This window comes from Nerophis ophidion, linkage group LG10 (genome assembly GCF_033978795.1).
Source record: "Nerophis ophidion isolate RoL-2023_Sa linkage group LG10, RoL_Noph_v1.0, whole genome shotgun sequence".
NCBI lineage: Eukaryota > Metazoa > Chordata > Actinopteri > Syngnathiformes > Syngnathidae > Nerophis > Nerophis ophidion.
Window position 1 is genome coordinate 50,707,201 of NC_084620.1, and position 20,000 is coordinate 50,727,200.

At 43.5% G+C, this 20,000-nt stretch overlaps 1 protein-coding gene across 2 annotated transcripts in view; it reads left to right on the forward strand.

Annotated features, from left to right (window-relative positions):
- The window catches only part of etv6 (ETS variant transcription factor 6), a 96,293-nt gene that overhangs the window by 68,886 nt on the left and 7,407 nt on the right, over positions 1–20,000 (forward strand). For both annotated transcript variants that reach the window (XM_061914038.1, XM_061914039.1), the window contains exons 4-5: positions 5,496–5,630; positions 16,992–17,588. In XM_061914038.1, coding sequence (XP_061770022.1) covers positions 5,496–5,630; positions 16,992–17,588 — 732 coding nt within the window. The remainder of the gene's footprint in view (positions 1–5,495; positions 5,631–16,991; positions 17,589–20,000) is intronic.

Genomic DNA, 20,000 nt, shown 5'->3' on the forward strand with positions numbered 1-20,000 from the left:
TCAGCTCCTTCTTCACCACAACAGATCGGTACAACGTGCGCATTACTGAAGACGCCGCACCGATCCGCCTGTCGATCTCACGATCCACTCTTCCCCCACTCGTGAACAAGACTCCTAGGTACTTGAACTCCTCCACTTGGGGCAGGGTCTCCTCCCCAACCCGGAGATGGCACTCCACCCTTTTCCGGGAGAGAACCATGGACTCGGATTTGGAGGTGCTGATTCTCATTCCGGCCGCTTCACACTCGGCTGCGAACCGATCCAGTGAGAGCTGAAGATCCCGGCCAGATGAAGCCAACAGGACCGCATCGTCTGCAAAAAGCAGAGACCTAATCCCGCGGCCACCAAACCGGAACCCCTCAATGCCTTGACTGCGCCTAGAAATTCTGTCCATGAAAGTTATGAACAGAATCGGTGACAAAGGGCAACCTTGGCGGAGTCCAACCCTCACTGGAAACGTGTCCGACTTACTGCCAGCAATGCGGACCAAGCCCTGACACTGATCGTACAGGGATCGGACTGCCATAATAAGACAGTCCGATACCCCGTACTCTCTGAGCACTCCCCACAGGACTTCCCGAGGGACACGGTCGAATGCCTTCTCCAAGTCCACAAAGCACATGTAGACTGGTTGGGCAAACTCCCATGCACCCTCAAGAACCCTGCCGAGAGTATAGAGCTGGTCCACAGTTCCACGACCAGGACGAAAACCACACTGTTCCTCCTGAATTCGAGGTTCGACTATCCGGCGTAGTCTCCTCTCCAGTACACCTGAATAAACCTTACCGGGAAGGCTGAGGAGTGTGATCCCACGATAGTTGGAACACACCCTCCGGTCCCCCTTCTTAAAGAGAGGGACCACCACCCCGGTCTGCCAATCCAGAGGTACCGCCCCCGATGTCCACGCGATGCTGCAGAGTCTTGCCAACCAAGACAGCCCCACAGCATCCAGAGCCTTAAGGAACTCCGGGCGGATCTCATCCACCCCTGGGGCCTTGCCACCGAGGAGCTTTTTAACTACCTCAGCCCCAGAAATAGGAGAGTCCACCACAGATTCCCCAGGCGCTGCTTCCTCATAGGAAGACGTGTTGGTGGGATTGAGGAGGTCTTCAAAGTATTCCTTCCACCTATCCACAACATCCGCAGTTGAGGTCAGCAGAACACCATCCGCACCATACACGGTGTTGACAGTGCACTGCTTCCCCTTCCTGAGGCGGCGGATGGTGGTCCAGAATCGCTTCGAAGCCATCCGGAAGTCATTTTCCATGGCTTCCCCAAACTCTTCCCATGTCCGAGTTTTTGCCTCTGTGACCGCCGAAGCTGCACACCGCTTGGCCTGTCGGTACCTGTCCACTGCCTCTGGAGTCCTATGAGCCAAAAGAACCCGGTAGGACTCCTTCTTCAGCTTGACGGCATCCCTCACCGCTGGTGTCCACCAGCGGGTTCTAGGATTACCGCCACGACAAGCACCAACTACCTTGCGGCCACCTTGCGACAATAGAGGTGCGGAACATGGTCCACTCGGACTCAATGTCCAGCACCTCCCTCGTGACATGTTCAAAGTTCCTCCGGAGGTGGGAATTGAAACTTTCTCTGACAGGAGACTCTGCCAGACGTTCCCAGCAAACCCTCACAATGCGTTTGGGCCTGCCAGGTCTGTCCGGCATCCTCCCCCACCATCGCAGCCAACTCACCACCAGGTGGTGATCGGTAGAAAGCTCCGCTCCTCTCTTCACCCGAGTGTCCAAAACATGAGGCCGCAAATCCGATGACACAACTACAAAGTCGATCATGGAACTGCGGCCTAGGGTGTCCTGGTGCCAAGTGCACATATGGACACCCTTATGTTTGAACATGGTGTTTGTTATGGACAAACTGTGACGAGCACAGAAGTCCAATAACAAAACACCACTCGGGTTCAGATCCGGGCGACCATTCTTCCCAATCACGCCTCTCCAGGTTTCACTGTCGTTGCCAACATGAGCGTTGAAGTCCCCCAGCAGAACAAGGGAATCACCCGGGGGAGCACTCTCCAGTACTCCCTCGAGTGTACCCAAAAAGGGTGGGTACTCTGAACTGTTGTTTGGTGCGTAAGCGCAAACAACAGTCAGGACCCGTCCCCCCACCCGAAGGCGGAGGGAGGCTACCCTTTCGTCCACTGGGTTGAACTCCAACGTGCAGGCTTTAAGCCGGGGGGCAACCAGAATTGCCACCCCAGCCCGTCGCCTCTCACTGCCGGCCACGCCAGAGTGAAAGAGAGTCCATCCCCTTTCAAGAGAAGTGGTTCCAGAGCCCTTGCTGTGCGTCGAAGTGAGTCCGACTACATCCAGCCGGAATTTCTCTACTTCGCGCACTAGCTCAGGCTCCTTTCCCCCCAGTGAGGTGACGTTCCACGTCCCAAGAGCGAGCTTATGTAGCCGAGGATCGGACCGCCAAGTGCCCTGCCTTCGGCTGCCGCCCAGCTCACATTGCACCCGACCTCTATGGCCCCTGCTATGGGTGGTGAGCCCATTGGAGGGGGGACCCACGTTGCCTCTTCGGGCTGTGCCCGGCCGGGCCCCATGGGTACAGGCCCGGCCACCAGGCGCTCGCCATCGTGCCCCACCTCCGGGCCTGGCTCCAGAGGGGGACCCCGGTGACCCGCGTCCGGGCGAGGGAAATCTGGGTCCTTTGTTTTTACTTTTCATAGAGGTTTTCGAGCTGCTCTTTGTCTGGTCCTTCACCTAGGACCTGTTTGCCTTGGGAGACCCTACCAGGGGGCTTAAAGCCCCCAGACCACATAGCTCCTAGGATCATTGGGACACGCAAACTCCTCTACCACGGTAAGGTGGCAGCTCAGAGAGGATATATATATATATATATATATATATATATATATATATATATATATATATTTTACTTTACATCGACATCTAGAGCAGGGGTGTCAAGAGTTTTTGACTGGGGGGGGCCGCATTGGGCTAATAAAAACTGGGCTGGGGGCCGAAAACCGACTTCATGTAAATAAGTAAATGTATATGCATGCCTGAACCTCTTTTATTAAAATAATGTATATATATTTAATATCATGGATATGTTGTTAAACTGAAATATCAATCATCTAAAATGTGCCAAACATGGATAAGTTTGCAAAAAGTGTTTTACATTTTCCCCCTCATGCACAGATTTAAAATGGGTGTTATTTAGATTTTTTTTTTATGGCGTTTGGACGTTTTTCCCTAATATCCACAAAGTTGAGTGAGCAGGTTGTGTACTGTGTTACCACGTGTGTTGACTTTTGTGTTAGTTGCATTTTTCTTTTTGCATCATGACTAGGGAAGGTTGTTTGGATTGTGTCGTATAACTATATGCTGTGCTATCTGCATATTTTTTGACAAAAATATATACAGTATATATATTATAGATAGATAGATAGATAGTACTTTATTGATTCCTTCAGGAGAGTTCCTTCAGGAAAATTAAAATATATTTTACTTTACATCGACAGACTGTTGATCTAGCCCAGGGGTGTCCAGACGTATTTTTGCACCATGACTAGGGAAGGTTGTTTGGATTGTGTCATATAAGTACATTCAAAAGTACCTTCAAGGGTCTTTGATCTGATTTAGTTAAATTTTCCACAAGATGGCTTTGTTAAAGTCTTGCGGGGCCAAATTGAACACATTTGAGTATTGAATAATACAAACATTATAAAAATAAAATAGACTTAAATGATAAATGGGTTGTACTTGTATAGCGCTTTTCTACCTTCAAGGTACTCAAAGCGCTTTGACACTACTTCCACATTTACCCATTCACACACACATTCACACACTGAAGGAGGGAGCTGCCATGTAAGGCGCCAACCAGCACCCATCAGGAGCAAGGGTGAAGTGTCTTGCTCAGGACACTACGGACGTGACGAGGTTGGTACTAGGTGGGATTTGAACCAGGGACCCTCGGGTTGCGCACAGCCACTGGAACCACCTTGAGGGGAACCTTAAAGGTTAAAAACCGCCTTTATGCATGGCTACTTAAGACAGACTAGTCGGGTTTAGGGTTGTCCCAATACCAATGTTTTGGTACTGGTACAAAAATGTGTTAAGATACTTTTCTAAATAAAGGGGACCACAAAAAATGGCATTAATGTCTGTATTTGAACAAACAAATCTTAGTGTACATGAAACATATGTTTATTATTGTAATTTAGTGCTTAAATAAAATGTTGACCATACTAGACAACTCGTCTTTTAGTAACAAGTAAACTAACAAATACTCCTAATTGGTCTGCTGACGTATGCAGTAACACAGAGGGCGGCCAATAATCTTCTCCGCTGTACTGGTGACTGTTTGAAGGGCCTTCCTGTCTGCAGAAAAGCAGGCATCAAACCACGCATTTACGCAGTCCATCAGCACTGGCTCTAAGGTGGCCAGTATCTACGTATTATTTTGTCAATATTAAGGACAAACTGTAAAAATGGATTATTAATCTACTTGTTAATTTACTGTTAATATCTGCTTACTTCCTCTCTTAACATGTTCCATCTACACTTCTGTTAAAATGTAATATTCACTTATTCTTCTCTTCTTTGATACTTTACATTAGTTTTGGATGATACCACACATTTAGGCATCGATCCGATACCAAGTAGTTACAGGATCATACATGGGTCATATTCAAAGTCCTCAAGTGTCCAGGGACATATTTACTGAGTTTATAAACATGTGAATTAAAAAAAAAAAAAGGAACATTTTGTGACGATAAAAAATATCGATGTAATCATAGTAGCATCAACTAGATATGTTCCTTTACTTGGTATCATTACAGTAGATGTCAGGTGTCGATCCACCCATGGCGTTTGTTTACATTGTGGCGCCGGTGTGCTATTGTGTAGTGAAGCATTTTTTAGCTATTCCTCGTCCTCCAGTCGTCTCTCTTGGTTGCTTTGTTGTGTCTGCTCCAGCCTCTGGCCGGATATGTTTTTTTGTTGTTGTTGTGATAACGATACTTGGAAGAAACCTACTTTATTTGTCGCCACGGAGGCCAAGATTAGTGATTTAGAAGTAGCTAAAACACAGTGGACGGATGTTAGCCGCTATTTAGCTAGCCATGTCTTAAAGCACCTCTTCTTGAGGGCGTCTCAGTGTTATAACTTCACCTTTATCTTTACTTTTTTCACCAAAATGCGTCCGTTCTCACTTTTCTCTCTACACACTGTGTCTGCTTGTAAGTACACAGTGCATGCGCACTGCCGAACGCGCTCCTCGGCTCGTAAAAGCCAGCAATGCTATGCCCGGGAGCCGGTGCTTTCCAAACAGAGCGTAGTACCGCGTTTGAGTCAGACTATAGTAGCACCGTGTAACCCCAGCGGGGTGATAGAAGGGAGTATCGCCATTGTTACTCAAGAACTACACATTCTGGAAATGGAAGAGAAGTCCTACACAGCAATATCGATTTCCCGTTTTCAACGCGTGACCCTGTCTTTTTTTTTTTTTTTTTGTCTTTCCCTGTGCAGGCGACGTGTTGTACGAGCTGCTGCAGCACATCCTGAAGCAGAGGAAGCCCCACGTCTTCTACCCCTCCGGCTATTTCCCCGGAAACTCCTTCCACCTGCTGCCCGAGAGCAGCACGATGCACCTCAAGCTCGAAGGTCAGCTCCTGTTTTCTCTCATAAGTCTTTTCCACTCACGGGCGGGGGGATAAAAATAAAATTTTTTGCGCATGAAAAATGCTAAAAAATAATCATCATTTGAATTTGAATTAACCATGATTAATCTCCGGTGCATACTGGCTTGCATAATGGGAATTAACTTAAAAAAAAGAGGCTAAAATATGAAAACAAATGCAATGTCAGATTGTCATACAGGAAGATGTGGTACTTTTATGCATTTATTTTCCAAATATTTTAATGAACTTAAAGACCTACTGAAAGCCACTACTACCGACCACGCAGTCTGATAGTTTATATATCAATGATGAAATATTAACATTGCAACACATGCCAATACGGCCTTTTTAGTTTACTGAATTGCAATTTTAAATTTTGCGCCGAAATATCCTGCTGAAACGTCTCTGTATGATGACGCGTGACGTCACAGATTGTAGAGGACATTTTGTTCCGGCATCGTTCCCAGCTATAAGTCGTCAGTTTTCATCTCAAAATTCCACAGTATTCTGGACATCTGTGTTGCTGAATCTTTTGCAATGTGTTCAATGAACAATGGAGACATCAAAGAAGAAAGCTGTAGGTGGGAAGCGGTGTATTGCGGCCAGCTTTAGCAACACAAACACAGCCAGTGTTTCATTGTTGACATTCCCGAAAGATGATGGTGAAGCTTTACTATGGAACAGAGCGGTCAAGCGAACACGGTTCCCTACCACATGTCAACCGGCAGGTTTCGGTGAGAAAATGGTGGTAATTAGTCGGCTCTTGCCGTAGACATGAGCGGAGAGCGTGCGTCTTTCCTCCTGCGCCTGTCAAAGAGGTAGTGCGGTGCGGCAGCTGCGGACTCTCTTGCCTCCTCCCACCGGCCGCCCTTGACCATCGGATGCTTCCACCGTGGAGGAAGGAAAAAAAAAAAAAAATCTCAGCCCGGCCGCCCTCGCCTCGTCGAGAAACGTGGCTTCCCTCAGAGACACTGGCGGTCACCACACCCCTTCGGCTTTTTTTTCCCTTGCTGTGCCAAATTCCGTTGACAAAAGTGCCAGGTTTACGCCACTTTCTTGCCGCAAACTATTGCTATTGGATTGGACCACACACACCAAGTACAGTTTATTATGCAGCGATTATTTCGAAAGATCGTGTTTCGAAAAGGTTGCCTTGCAAAAGGCAGAGGTGGGCATCGCCACCACCTGTCGACTGGTGCTGAAGAACGGTGCAGGGCAGACCTTCAGACCATATAATCTCACTAAAACACTTGTAACACATTAAGCAGATTAGGGATTTTCCAGAATTATCCTAGTAAATTTGTCTAAAAACATCAGAATCGCTCCCACTGTATAGTCTTTTTTTTTTTTTTTTAATTTTCTATTCCTTCACTCTTACTTTCCTCATCCACGAATCTTTCATCCTCGCTCAAATTAATAGGGTAATCGTAGCTTTCTCGGTCCAAATCGCTCTCGCTGCTGGTGGCCATGATTGTAAACAATGTGAGGATGTGAGGAGCTCCACAACCCGTGACGTCACGCGCACATCGTCTGCTACTTCCGGTACAGGAAAGGCTTTTTTATTAGCGACCAAAAGTTGTGAACTTTATTTTCAATGTTCTCTACTAAATCCTTTCAGCAAAAATATGGCAATATCGCAAAATGATCTAGTATGACACATAGAGTGGACCTGCTATCTCCGTTTTTAAATAAGAAAATCTCATTTCAGTAAGCCTTTAATATCAGGTTCATACTAGCTTGCATAATGGGAATTGTCTTCAACAAAAGAGGCTAAAATATGAAAATAAATGCAATGTCAGATTGTCATACAGGAAGATGTGGTACTTTGATGCATTTATTTTCCAAAGATTTAAATGAACTTAAAGGGGAACTGCACTTTTTTTTTTTGGAATTCTTCACAATCCTATGTAAGACGAGAACAGATGTTTTTATTTTTCTAAGCATTGTGTTTGCTAAATAAAGTCAGCTGCTGAAGGATGGAATAGGAGTCACTGTCTTTAAAAAAAACTCTGCATGGTGGTATTATATACACACACACACGTATATTTCATAATAATTATATGTGTCTTAACTACATTGTGGATAAGATTAAAGGCCTACTGAAATGAGATGTTCTTATTTAAACGGGGATAGCAGGTCCATTTTATGTGTCATACTTGATCATTTCACAATATTGCCATACTTTTGCTGAAAGGAATTAGTAGAGAACATCGACGATAAAGTTCACAACTTTTGGTTGCTAATAAAAAAGCCTTGCCTTTACCGGAAGTAGCTGACGATGTGCGTGTGACGTCACGGGCTGTGGAGCTCCTCACATCCTCACATTGTTTACAATCATGGCCACCAGCAGCTAGAACGATTCGGACCGAGAAAGCGACAATTTTCCCATTAATTGGAGCGAGGATGAAAGATTTGTGGATGACAAACGTTAGAGTGAGGCACTAAAAAAAAAGAAAAAAAGAAAAAGCGACGGCTCCGGGCGGCGGCAGTGCTAGTGTTTCAGATGTAATTAGACACATTTACTAGGATAATTCTGGAAAATCCCTTATCTGCTTATTGTTTTAATAGTGTTTTAGCTCGGTTGGTAGAGCAGCCATGCCAGCAACTTGAGGGTTGTAGGTTCGATCCCCGCTTCTGTCACTGCCGTTGTGTCCTTGGGCAAGACACTTTACCCACCTGCTCCCAGTGCCACCCACACTGGTTTAAATATAAAAAGTATATATTGGGTTTCACTATGTAAAGCGTTTTGAGTCACTAGAGAAAAAGCGCTATATAAATATAATTCACTTCACTAATTCACAGATTGTAAAGTCATACCTGAAAGTAGGATGGCTGCGGTGGACGCCAGATGTGCGCGTGACGTCACGTGTTGTGGAGCTCCTCACATCCTCACATTGTTTACAATCATGGCCACCAGCAGCTAGAGCGATTCGGACCGAGAACGCGACAATTTTCCCATTAATTGGAGCGAGGATGAAAAATGTGTGGATGAGGAAATTTAGAGTGAAGGACTAGAAAGAAAAAAAAAAAGGCGATTGCAGTGTTAATTTTGTTGACGAAGAATGTTCGTCATAGTTATCGTCAACGACCTTTTTTTTCTGACTAAAACGAGACAATAACTGAATAAAAAATAATTCACGTGGACTAAGACGATGACGAGGCTTATCGACATATTCGCCAACGAATAAAAACGAGACGAAAATGTCTGCCAGAGACTAGGTCCAATCAGAACTCGTTTCGTTAGGAAGAGCCGGGAGGAGTCGAGAAGAGAACCAATCAGAGCGAGGTGGTAAGGAAGTTACGTAAACGTAGTTTGCGTTTGAGACAACATGTCAACGCCGGGGAGGAAGAGGAGAGAGGACATATAGGGACATTTTTATATTTGAGATCAAAGATAACAAGACGCAGTATAAGAAACGGGGAAAAACACAACAAACTTGAAGCGACATTTACAGTCGAATCACCCCGAAATCCACACACAGGTAAGCATTTTCCACAACATACAACTCACTCGACGTTATCCCGTTTATCACACGGTTTACTCGTGAAATACTAAATTTGAGACGTGATTTTCATCAAAACACGACTTGTATCGGTGATTTTTCCGCTGTTTTGCTTTGACTTTCAGAAATTGAAGGGAAAGTTTACATATTACCCTTTAGTCGACTAAATCTACTGTAGTTTTCCTCGACTATAACCTTATGATATTTCGTCGACTAAAACTAGACTAAAACTAAAAAAATTTAAATAAACAAATTTTGCCGTCAAAATGAACACTGGAGTGATTCAGATGTTATTAGACACATTTACTAGGATAATTCTGGAAAATCCCTTATCTTTCTATTGTGTTGCTAGTGTTTTAGTGAGAGTAAATAGTACCTGAAAGTCGGAGGGGTGTGGACATGGGTGTGTTGACGCCAGAGTCTCTTAGGGAGGTCACGGCAGCTGCAGCAGGACGGAAGCTCCGCTGATGTCTCCGGTAAGAGGCAACTTATTACCACAATTTTCTCACCGAAACCTGCCGGTTGACATGTTCGCTTGACCGCTCTGATCCATAGTAAAGCTTCATCTTCGGGAATTTTAAACAAGGAAACACTGTGTTTTTGTGGCTAAAGGCTAAAAGCTTCCCACCTACATCTTTCTTCTTTGACGTCTCCATTATTAATTGAACAAATTGCAAAAGATTCAGCAACACAGATGTCCAAAATACTGTGGAATTATGCGATTAAAGCAGACTATAGCTTGGATCGGGCTGGAAAATAATGTCCGCTACAACCGGTGACGTCAAACGCACGCATCATCATTCCGCGACGTTTTCAACAAGAAACTCGCGGGAAATTAAAAATTGCAATTTAGTAAACTAAAAAGGCCGTATTGGCATGTGTTGCAATGCTAATATTTCATCATTGCAAATGAAAACTTGGCTTCGCCACTTTAGTTCGAATTTTTTTTTTTTGCGCTTAAGAAACTTCTCTTTGACGTCAGCTCCAGACTTCTTCTGCTTGGTGGATCTTGGCATGACTGCCACAAGTGGCGGAGAAGTGCATTACAACGGAGTACCGCCACAACCCAGCTAAATTAAATATTGCAATATTTAATCATTCATTGGATTAATATTGAATTCAATAATGTTCGTATTAAATACTGTGTTGTTACTATTTACTTTACTAATTAGTTTTGCTTTATAATTATTGGTATATATATAAATATATACAGTGGTGGTCAAAAGTTTACATACACTTGTAAAGAACATAATGTCATGGCTGTTTTGAGTTCCCAATCAATTCTATAACTCTTATTTTTTTGTGATGCAGTAATTGGAGCACATACTTGTTGCTCACAAAAAACATTCACAAAGTTTGGTTCTTTTATGACTTTATTATGGCTCTACTGAAAATGTGAGGGTCAAAAGTATACGTACATATGCTTCCATGTCCCTTGGCAAGTTTCACTGCAATAAGGCGCTTTTGGTAGCCGTCCACAAGCTTCTGTTTACATTTTTCATCACAAAAATGTTGCAGCTCAGCTAAATGTGTTGCTTTTCTGACATGGACTTGTTTCTTCAGCATTGTCCACACCTTTAAGTCAGGACTTTGGGAAGGCCATTCTAAAACCTTCATTCTTAGCCATTCCTTTACCACTTTTGACCTGTGTTTGGGGTCATTGTTCAAGTGTGTCCAAGACCCAACCTCCGGGCTGATGATTTTAGCTTGTCCTGAACAATTTGGGAGGTACTCCTCCTTTTTCATTGTCCCATTTACTCTCTGTAAAACACCATTTCAATTGGCAGCAAAACAATACTACCACCACCCTGCTTGACGGTAGGCAGAGTGTTCCTGGGATTAAAAGCCTTACCTTGTCTCCTCCAAACATATCGCTGGTTATTGTGGCCAAACAGCTCCATTTTAGTTTCATCTGACTACAGAACTTTCCTCCAGAAGGTCTTATCTTTGTCCATGTGATCAGCAGCAAACTTAAGGGCTTCCTTCTTGCATGGTAGCCTCTCAGTCCATGGTTCATGCAAAACACGCTTGACTGCGGACACCTGTGTTCTGGCAGAACTGCTTTTTAGTGGTTCTGGGTTGACTCTTGATCATCCCGACCAATTATCTCTCAGCAGCAGGTGATGGCTTGCGTTTTCTTCCTGATCGTGGCAGTGACAAAACTGTGCCATGCACTTTATACTTTGGAACAATTGTTCACACAGTTGCTTTTTTTTTACCTTAAGCTGATTTGAAATGGCTCCAAGTGACTTTCCTGACTTGTTCAAGTCAATGGTTCATTTTTTTTTTTTTAGATCAGTGCTGAGTTCCTTTGACTTTCCCATTGTCGCTTTTGTAACCGAGTCTAATGACTGCATCACATAAGGCCTATTTAAATGTGCTCAGAGAAGTCAGCAGGTGTCGTCAATCATAATCACTCACATGAAGTTAAAAGGCCATGAAGCTCGTTTGATTGGATTGTAACTTTTCTACATCACCAAAATGGATCATTTATGGCTCCGCTGTTGTATTTTACGCTTCATAATGCGCCACACATTTTCCATGGGAGACAGGTCTGAACTGCAGGCGGGCCAGGAAAGTACCCGCACTCTTTTTTTTACGAAGCCACGCTGTTGTAACACTTGCTAAATGTGGCTTGGCATTGTCTTGCTGAAATAAGCAGGGGCGTCCATGAAAAAGAGGGCGCTTAGATGGCAGCATATGTTGTTCCAAAATCTGTATGTACCTTTCAGCATTAATGGTGATGTGTAAGTTACCCATGCCTTGGGCACTAATGCACCCCCATACCATCACAGATGCTGGCTTTTGAACTTTGCGTCTAACAGTCTGGATGGTTCGCTTCCCCTTTGGTCCGGATGACACAATGTCGAATATTTCCAAAAACAATTTGAAATGTGGACTCGTCAGACCAGAGAACACTTTTCCACTTTGCATCAGTCCATCTTAGATGATCTCGGGCCCAGCGAAGCCGGCGGCGTTTCTGGATGTTATTGATAAATGTCTTTCGCTTTGCATAGTAGAGCTTTAACTTTCACTTACAGATGTAGCGACAAACTGTATTTAGTGACAGTGGTTTTCTGAAGTGTTCCTGAGCCCATGTGGTGATATCCTTTAGAGGTTGATGTCTGTTTTTGATACAGTGCCGTCTGAGGAATCGAAGGTCACGGTCATTCAATGTTGGTTTCCGGCCATGCCGCTTACTTGGAGTGATTTCTCCAGATTCTCCGAACCTTTTGATGATATTATGGACCGTAGATGTTGGAATCCCTAAATTTTTTTGTAATTGCACTTTGAGAAACGTTGTTCTTAAACTGTTTGACTATTTGCTCACGCAGTTGTGGACAAAGGGGTGTACCTCGCCCCATCCTTTCTTGTGAAAAACTGAGCATTTTTTGGGAGGCTGTTTTGATACCCAATCACGGCACCCACCTGTTCCCAATTAGCCTGCACACCTGTGGTATGTTCCTAATAAGTGTTTGATGAGCATTCCTCAACTTTATCAGTATTTATTGCCACCTTTCCCAACCTTTTTTGGCACATGTTGCTGGCATCAAATTCTAAAGTAATGATTATTTGCAACAACAACAAAATGTTTATCAGTTTGAACATCAAATATGTTGTCTTTGTAGCATATTCAACTGAATGTGGGTTGAAAATGATTTGCAAATCATTGTATTGCGTTTATATTTACATCTAACACAATTTCCCACGGGGTTTGTATATTTGTATATATATGTGAAGTGTGAAGTGAAGTGAATTATATTTATATAGCGCTTTTCTCTAGTGACTCAAAGCGCTTTACATAGTGAAACCCAATATCTAAATTACATTTAAACCAGTGTGGGTGGCACTGGGAGCACGTGGGTAAAGTGTCTTGCCCAAGGACACAACGGCAGTGACTAGGATGGCAGAAGCGGGAATCGAACCTGCAACCCTCAAGTTGCTGGCACGGCCACTCTACCAACCGAGCTATGCCGCCCCACATGTACTGTATATATTTGTATATATGTACTGTATATATATATATATGTATATATGTACTGTATATATTTGTATATATCTGCTGATGTGGGTTTTTTTTAATTTCTTTAAATAAAATAGTATTTTTTTTTATAAAGTCAAGTATGACACACGTCTTTTGAGTAAAGTAAATATGTGCAGAAAAAAGAAGAAATAATTTCATTATTTAAAAAAAAAAAAAAAAAAGCCTCACACAGAACCCTGTTGTGTTTTATTAGGCGCTGTAATAATAGCTGCTGCTTTAATTTGGCAGCATTAACAACAACACCCAAGTGTTTCCAAGAAGCGTGAAACGAAACCTGTTCCACCAGGAAACTTGTGGTGAAAAGTGTGGTAAACACCTGACTTCCTGCTTGCAGGCAGCAGTCAATGTCGGAATGTTGCTGCGTAACAGTGACACCCAGTGGCCGTCAGTAGATGACAGCCGGCAGCAGACATTCACTATTTACACTACGTTGCCAAAAGTATTTGGCCACCCATCTAAATGATGAGAATCAGGTGTCCCTAATCACTTGGCCCGGTGTATCAAATCCAGCACTTAGGCATGGAGACTGTTTCTACAAACATGTGAAAGAATGGGCCACTCTCAGTGATTTCCAGCATGGAACTGTCACAGGATGCCACCTGTGCGACAAATCCAGTCCTCGCTCTTAAATATTCCAAAGTCAACTTTATTATAAGAAAAGTGAAGAGTTTGGGAACAACAGCAACTCAGCCACCGAGTGGTTAGGCCACATAAACTGACCAGAGAGGGGTCAGCGGTGTGGGGTTGTTTTTCAGGAGTTAGTTCTTTGAATGCTCCAGGATACCAAAAAGGTTTTGGACAATTCCCTGCTCACGACCTTGTGGGAACAGTTTGGAGCGGGCCCCTTTACTCTTCCAACATGACTGCACAAAGCAAGGTCCATAAAGACGTGGATGACAGAGTTTGGCGTGGGTGAACTTGACTGGCCTGCACAGAGTCCTGACGTGAACCCGATAGAACAATGCATTGAGTGCCATCCCATTCCCATACCTAGTCAGTGGCCTAGTGGTTAGAGTGTCCGCCCTAAGATCGGTATCATTTGATGATATTTTTGCCACACCTCGTGTGTGTGTGTGTGTGTGTGTGTGTGTGTGTGTGTGTGTGTGACAATCATTGCTACTTTAACTTTAACCCATTGGGTTCAATAAGATGTGGGTCCATCTTTTGCAGCAATTACAGCTTCTGGGAAGGGCTGTCCACAAGGTTGCGGAGTGTGTTTATAGGAATTTTCCACCATTCTTCCAAAAGCGCATTGGTGAGAAAGGCTGGCCTCTCAGTCTCCGTTCTAATTCATCCTAAAGGTGGTCTATTGGGTTAAGGTCAGGACTCTGTGCAGGCCAGTCAAGTTCATCCACGATTTTATAGACCTTGCTTGAAGAGGAAGGGGCCTTCTCCAAACTGTTCTCACAAGGTTGGGGAGCATGGAATTGTCCAACATGTTTTGGTATCCTGGAGCACCAGTGCACAAAGCAAGATCCATAAAAAGACATGGATGACAGAGGCTGGTATGGATGAACTTGACTGGCCTGCACAGAGTCCTGACCTGAACCTGATAGAACCCCTTTGGGATGGATTAGAACAGAGACTGAGTGCCAAGCCTTCAGTGTGTGACCTCACCAATACGCCTTTGGAAGAATGGTGGAAAAGTCCTATAAACACACTCCGCAACCTTGTGGACAGCCCTTCCTAGACGAGTTGAAGCTGTAATAGCTGCAAAAGGTGGACCCACATCGTATTGAAAGTTATGGGTTACTAATGGGATGGTACTTAAAGCAAGTGGCCAAATACTGTTCATCCCAAAAGTGTTCTATTAGGTCCAGGTTAGGACTCTGTGCAGGCCAGTCAAGTTCATCCACGCCCGACCAATGCTTTGTGCACTGGTGCACAGTCATGTTGGAAGAGGAAGGGGCCCGCTTCAAACTGTTCCCACAAGGTTGGGGAGCATGGAATTGTCCAACATTCAAAGAAGTAACTCCTGAAACACAACCCGACACCATACTTCCTCCGCTGGCCCCTCCCTGTATACTACCATATAATGTATTTACAACAACTATTGTGTTTGTTTGTTTGTTTAGCCACGCCCACCTGCCTTCAATTACCGCCTGGTCAAACTCGTGACGTCACGAGTGACACTACCCCTGTCATCATTTTCAAAATAGAGGAGGCTGATTTCAATACCGGTAATTTGAAATTGCATAAAGGGAAGAAGATTAAGAGCTATTCAGTAGGATTTAAGGTCCAAGCTTACATCACACTCAAATTGTTACTGCATACCTTTGGTAAGTGCCGGAGTGAGAAGAGGTTTTAAAATAATTAGCGCGTGCTTACTTTTACCGCATGCCTTTGTTAAGTGCCGGAGTAAGAAGAAGTTTTAAAATAATTAGAGCGTGCTTACTTTTACCACATGCCTTTGGTAAGTGCCGGATTGAGAAGAGGTTTTAAACTAATTAGCGCATGCTTACTTTTACTGCATGCCTTTGGTAAGCGCCGGAGTGAGATGAGTTTAATTAGCGCGTGCTTACTTTTACCGCATGCCTTTGGTAAGTGCCAGAGTGAGAAGAGGTTTTAAACTAATTAGCGCTTGCTTACTTTTACCGCATGCTTTTGGTAAGTGCCGGAGTGAGAAGAGGTTTTAAAATAATTAGCGCATGCTTACTTTTACCGCATGCCTTTGGTAAGCGCAGGAGTGAGACGAGGTTTTAAAATAATTAGCGCATGCTTACTTTTACCGCATGCCTTTGGTAAGTGCCGGAGTGAGAAGAGGTTTTGAACTAATTAGCATATGCTTACTTTTACTGCATACCTTTTGTAAGCGGCGGAGTGAGAATAGTTTAATTAGCGCATTATTACTTTTACCGCATGCCTTTGGTAAGTGCCGGAGTGAGAAGAGGTTTTGAAATAATTAGCGCATTTTACTTTTACTGCATACTTTTGGTAAGTGCCGGAGTGAGAAGACGTTTTAAAATAATTAGCGCATGCTTACTTTTACCGCATGCCTTTGGTAAGTGCCGGAGTGAGAAGAGGTTTTAAAATAATTAGCGCATGCTTACTTTTACCGCATGCCTTTGGTAAGTGCCGGATTGAGAAGAGGTTTTAAAATAATTAGCACATGCTTACTTTTACTGCATTCCTTTGAAGCACCGGAGTGAGAAGAGGTTTTTAAAATAATTAGCGCATGCTTACTTTTACCGCATACCTTTGGTAAGCGCCGTAGTGAGAAGAGTTTAATTAGCGCATGCTTACTTTTACCGCATGCCTTTGGTAAGTGCCGGAGTGAGAAGAGGTTTTAAAATAATTAGCACATGCTTACTTTTACCGCATGCCTTTTGTAAGTGCCAAAGTGAGAAGAGGTTTTAAAATAATTAGTGCATGCTTACTTTTACCTCATACCTTTGGTAAGTGCCGGAGTGAGAAGAGGTTTTAAAAATATTAGCGCATGCTTACTTTTACCGCAGGCCTTTGGTAAGTGCCGGAGTTAGAAGAGGTTTTAAAATAATTAGCGCATGCTTACTTTTACCGCATACCTTTGGTAAGCGCCGTAGTGAGAAGAGTTTAATTAGCGCATGCTTACTTTTACCGCATGCCTTTGGTAAGTGCCGGTGTTAGAAGAGGTTTTAAAATAATTAGCGCATGCTTACTTTTACTGCATGCCTTTGGTAAGTGCCTGAAATTTAAAATAATTAGCGCCCCGGCGGCAATTCAAGGAAATACGGTAGTTTCTGCCCAGAACCCCGTCATTACCCAATGTTTCCCAGCAGCCATTGACTTGAGGGGTTTGATTCCCTTGTGTCCGCAGAGACGGTACGACGGGCGCCATGCGCGACAGAGCCACTCCCGCAGCATCCGCCGACCATCGAGTTGCGACACCGCTCCCGCTCGCCGCACCACCCGGCGCCGCGGCAGTCCCCGCCGGAGCAGAGTCACCCGCGGGCCGGCGCCGAGGACCACCTGCAGTCCTTCTCGCAGCTGCCGGACAGCAACCACCACCTGCCCGAGGACGCGTACCCTCTGGCGCTCTCCCCGCCCGCCCCCAACGGCCGCTGCGCCACCCCCAGAGAGGCCGGCAGCCCGGGCAGCCAGGAGGCGGGCCCTCCTCGTGTCATCCAGCTCATGCCCAGCGCCATCATGAACCCGCTCTTCCCGGGCGCCGGACGGAGCGCCGGCGCCGTGGACTTCAGGCACGGCCGTGGCGGGCCCCAGGCGGCGCTTGAGAACGGCCGGGAGGGGAAGGTGCACGGCCACCAGATGACGACGGCCCAGCAGCCGCACCATCTCTTGCACCACCAGCAGCACCACCACCAGCAGCAGCAACAGGAGGAGGCGCTCTACAGGAACATCATCATGCCCGTGTCGCCCCCGGAGGAGCCGCAGATTCCACTGGGCCGCATCGCAGGTGAGACGTGTGGCTGGACGTCAACTTTAGTGGCGCAGTTGATACATGCTAACTGTTAGCATGCTAACGTCAACATTTTCGCATGTTGATATTTTTAGCCACTTTTGCTGCCAAACACCTCAGAGTCATATAACTTGGAACTTGATACATGTTAACTGTTAGCATGCTAACGTCAACATTTTCGCATGTTGATATTTTTAGCCACTTTTGCTGCCAAACACCTTAGAGTCATATAACTTGGAACTTGATACATGTTAACTATTCGCATGCTAATGTCAACATTTTCGCATGTTGATATTTTTAGCCAATTTTTCTGCCGATTGTATGCCAATTTTAACTGTTAGCATGCTAATAACTTAAGCATAATAACATTAACATGTTAACTTTACTTTAGCCAGTTTTGCTGCCGAACAGCTCAGAGTCATATAATTTGGTACTTGATACATGCTAACTGTAAGCATGCTAATGTCAACATTTTCGCATGTTGATATTTTTAGCCAATTTTGCTGCCATCAGTCGTATGATTTGGTACTTGATACATCTTAACTGTTAGCATGCTAATTTCAACATTTTCGCATGTTGACATTTTTAGCCAATTCTGCTGTAAAACATCTGAGAGTCATATAACTTGGAACTTGATACTTTTTAACTGTTAGAATTGTAATGTCAACATTTTCGCATGTTGATGTTTTCAGCCAATTTTGCTGCCTATTTTATGCCAATTTTAACTGTTAGCATGCTAATGTTAGCATTAGAATAATAACATTAACATGTTAACTTTACTTTAGCCAATTTTGCTGCCAAACACCTGAGAGTTATATATATCTTGGGACTTGATACATGTTAACTGTTAGCATGCTAATGTCAATATTTTGGCATGTTGATATTTTTAGCCAATTTTGCTGCCGATTTTATCTGTTAGCATGCTAATAACTTTAGCATGATAACATTAACATTTTAACTTTAGTTTAGCCAATTTTGCTGCCGAACACCTCAGAGTCATATAATTTGGTACTTGATACATGCTAACTGTTAGCATGCTAATTCCAACATTTTCGCATATTGACATTTTTAGCCAATTTTGCTGTAAAACACCTGAGAGTCATATAACTTGGAACTTGATACCTTTTAACTGTTAGAATTCTAATGTCAACATTTTTGCATGTTGTTTTTAGCCAATTTTGCTGCCGACTTTATGCCAGATTTAACTGTTAGCATGCTAATGTTAGCATTGCAAAAATAGCATTAACATGTTAACTTTACTTTAGCAAATTTTACTGCCAAACACCTGGGAGTCATAACTTGGGACTTGTTACATGTTAACCGTTAATATTTTTAACCAATTTTGCTGCCAAACACCTCAGTCATATAACTTGGTACATGCTAACTGTTAGCATGCTAATGTCAACATTTTCGCATGTTGATATTTTTAGCCACTTTTGCTGCCAAACACCTCAGTCATATAACTTGGTACATGCTAACTGTTAGCATGCTAATGTCAACATTTTAGCATGTTGTTATTTTTAGCCAATTTCTTCTGCCAATTTTATGCCAATTTTAACTGTTAGCATGCTAATAACTTTAGCATAATAACATTAACATGTTAACTTTCATTTAGCCAATTTTGCTGCCGAACACCTCAGAGTCATATAATTTGGTACTTGATACATGCTAACTGAGAGCATGCTAATGTCAAAATTTTTGCAGGTTATTTTTAGCCAATTTTGCTGCCGAACACCTGAGAGTCATATAACTTGGGACTTGATACATGTTAACTGTTAGCATGCTAATGTCAACATTTTCGCATGTTAACATTTTTAGCCAAATTTGCTGCTGAACGCCTCAGTCGTATAACTTGGTACTTGATACATGCTAACTGTTTGCATGCTAATGTCAACATTTTCGCATGTTATTTTTAGCTAATTTTTCTGCCGATTGTATGCCAATTTTAACTGTTAACATGCTAATAACTTAAGCATAATAACATTAACATGTTAACTTTACTTTAGCCAGTTTTGCTGCCGAACACCTTAGAGTCATATAATTTGGTACTTGATACATGCTAACTGTTAGCATGCTAATGTCAACATTTTGGCATGTTGATCTTTTTAGCCAATTTTGCTGTCGATTTTATGCCAATTTTAACTGTTAGCTTGCTAATAACTTTAGCATAATAACATTAACATGATAACTTTAGTTTAGCCAATTTTGCTGCCGAACACCTGAGAGTTATATATATCTTGGGACTTGATACATGTTAACTGTTAGCATGCTAATGTCAATATTTTGGCATGTTGATATTTTTAGCCAATTTTGCTGCCGATTTTATCTGTTAGCATGCTAATAACTTTAGCATGATAACATTAACATTTTAACTTTAGTTTAGCCAATTTTGCTGCCGAACACCTCAGA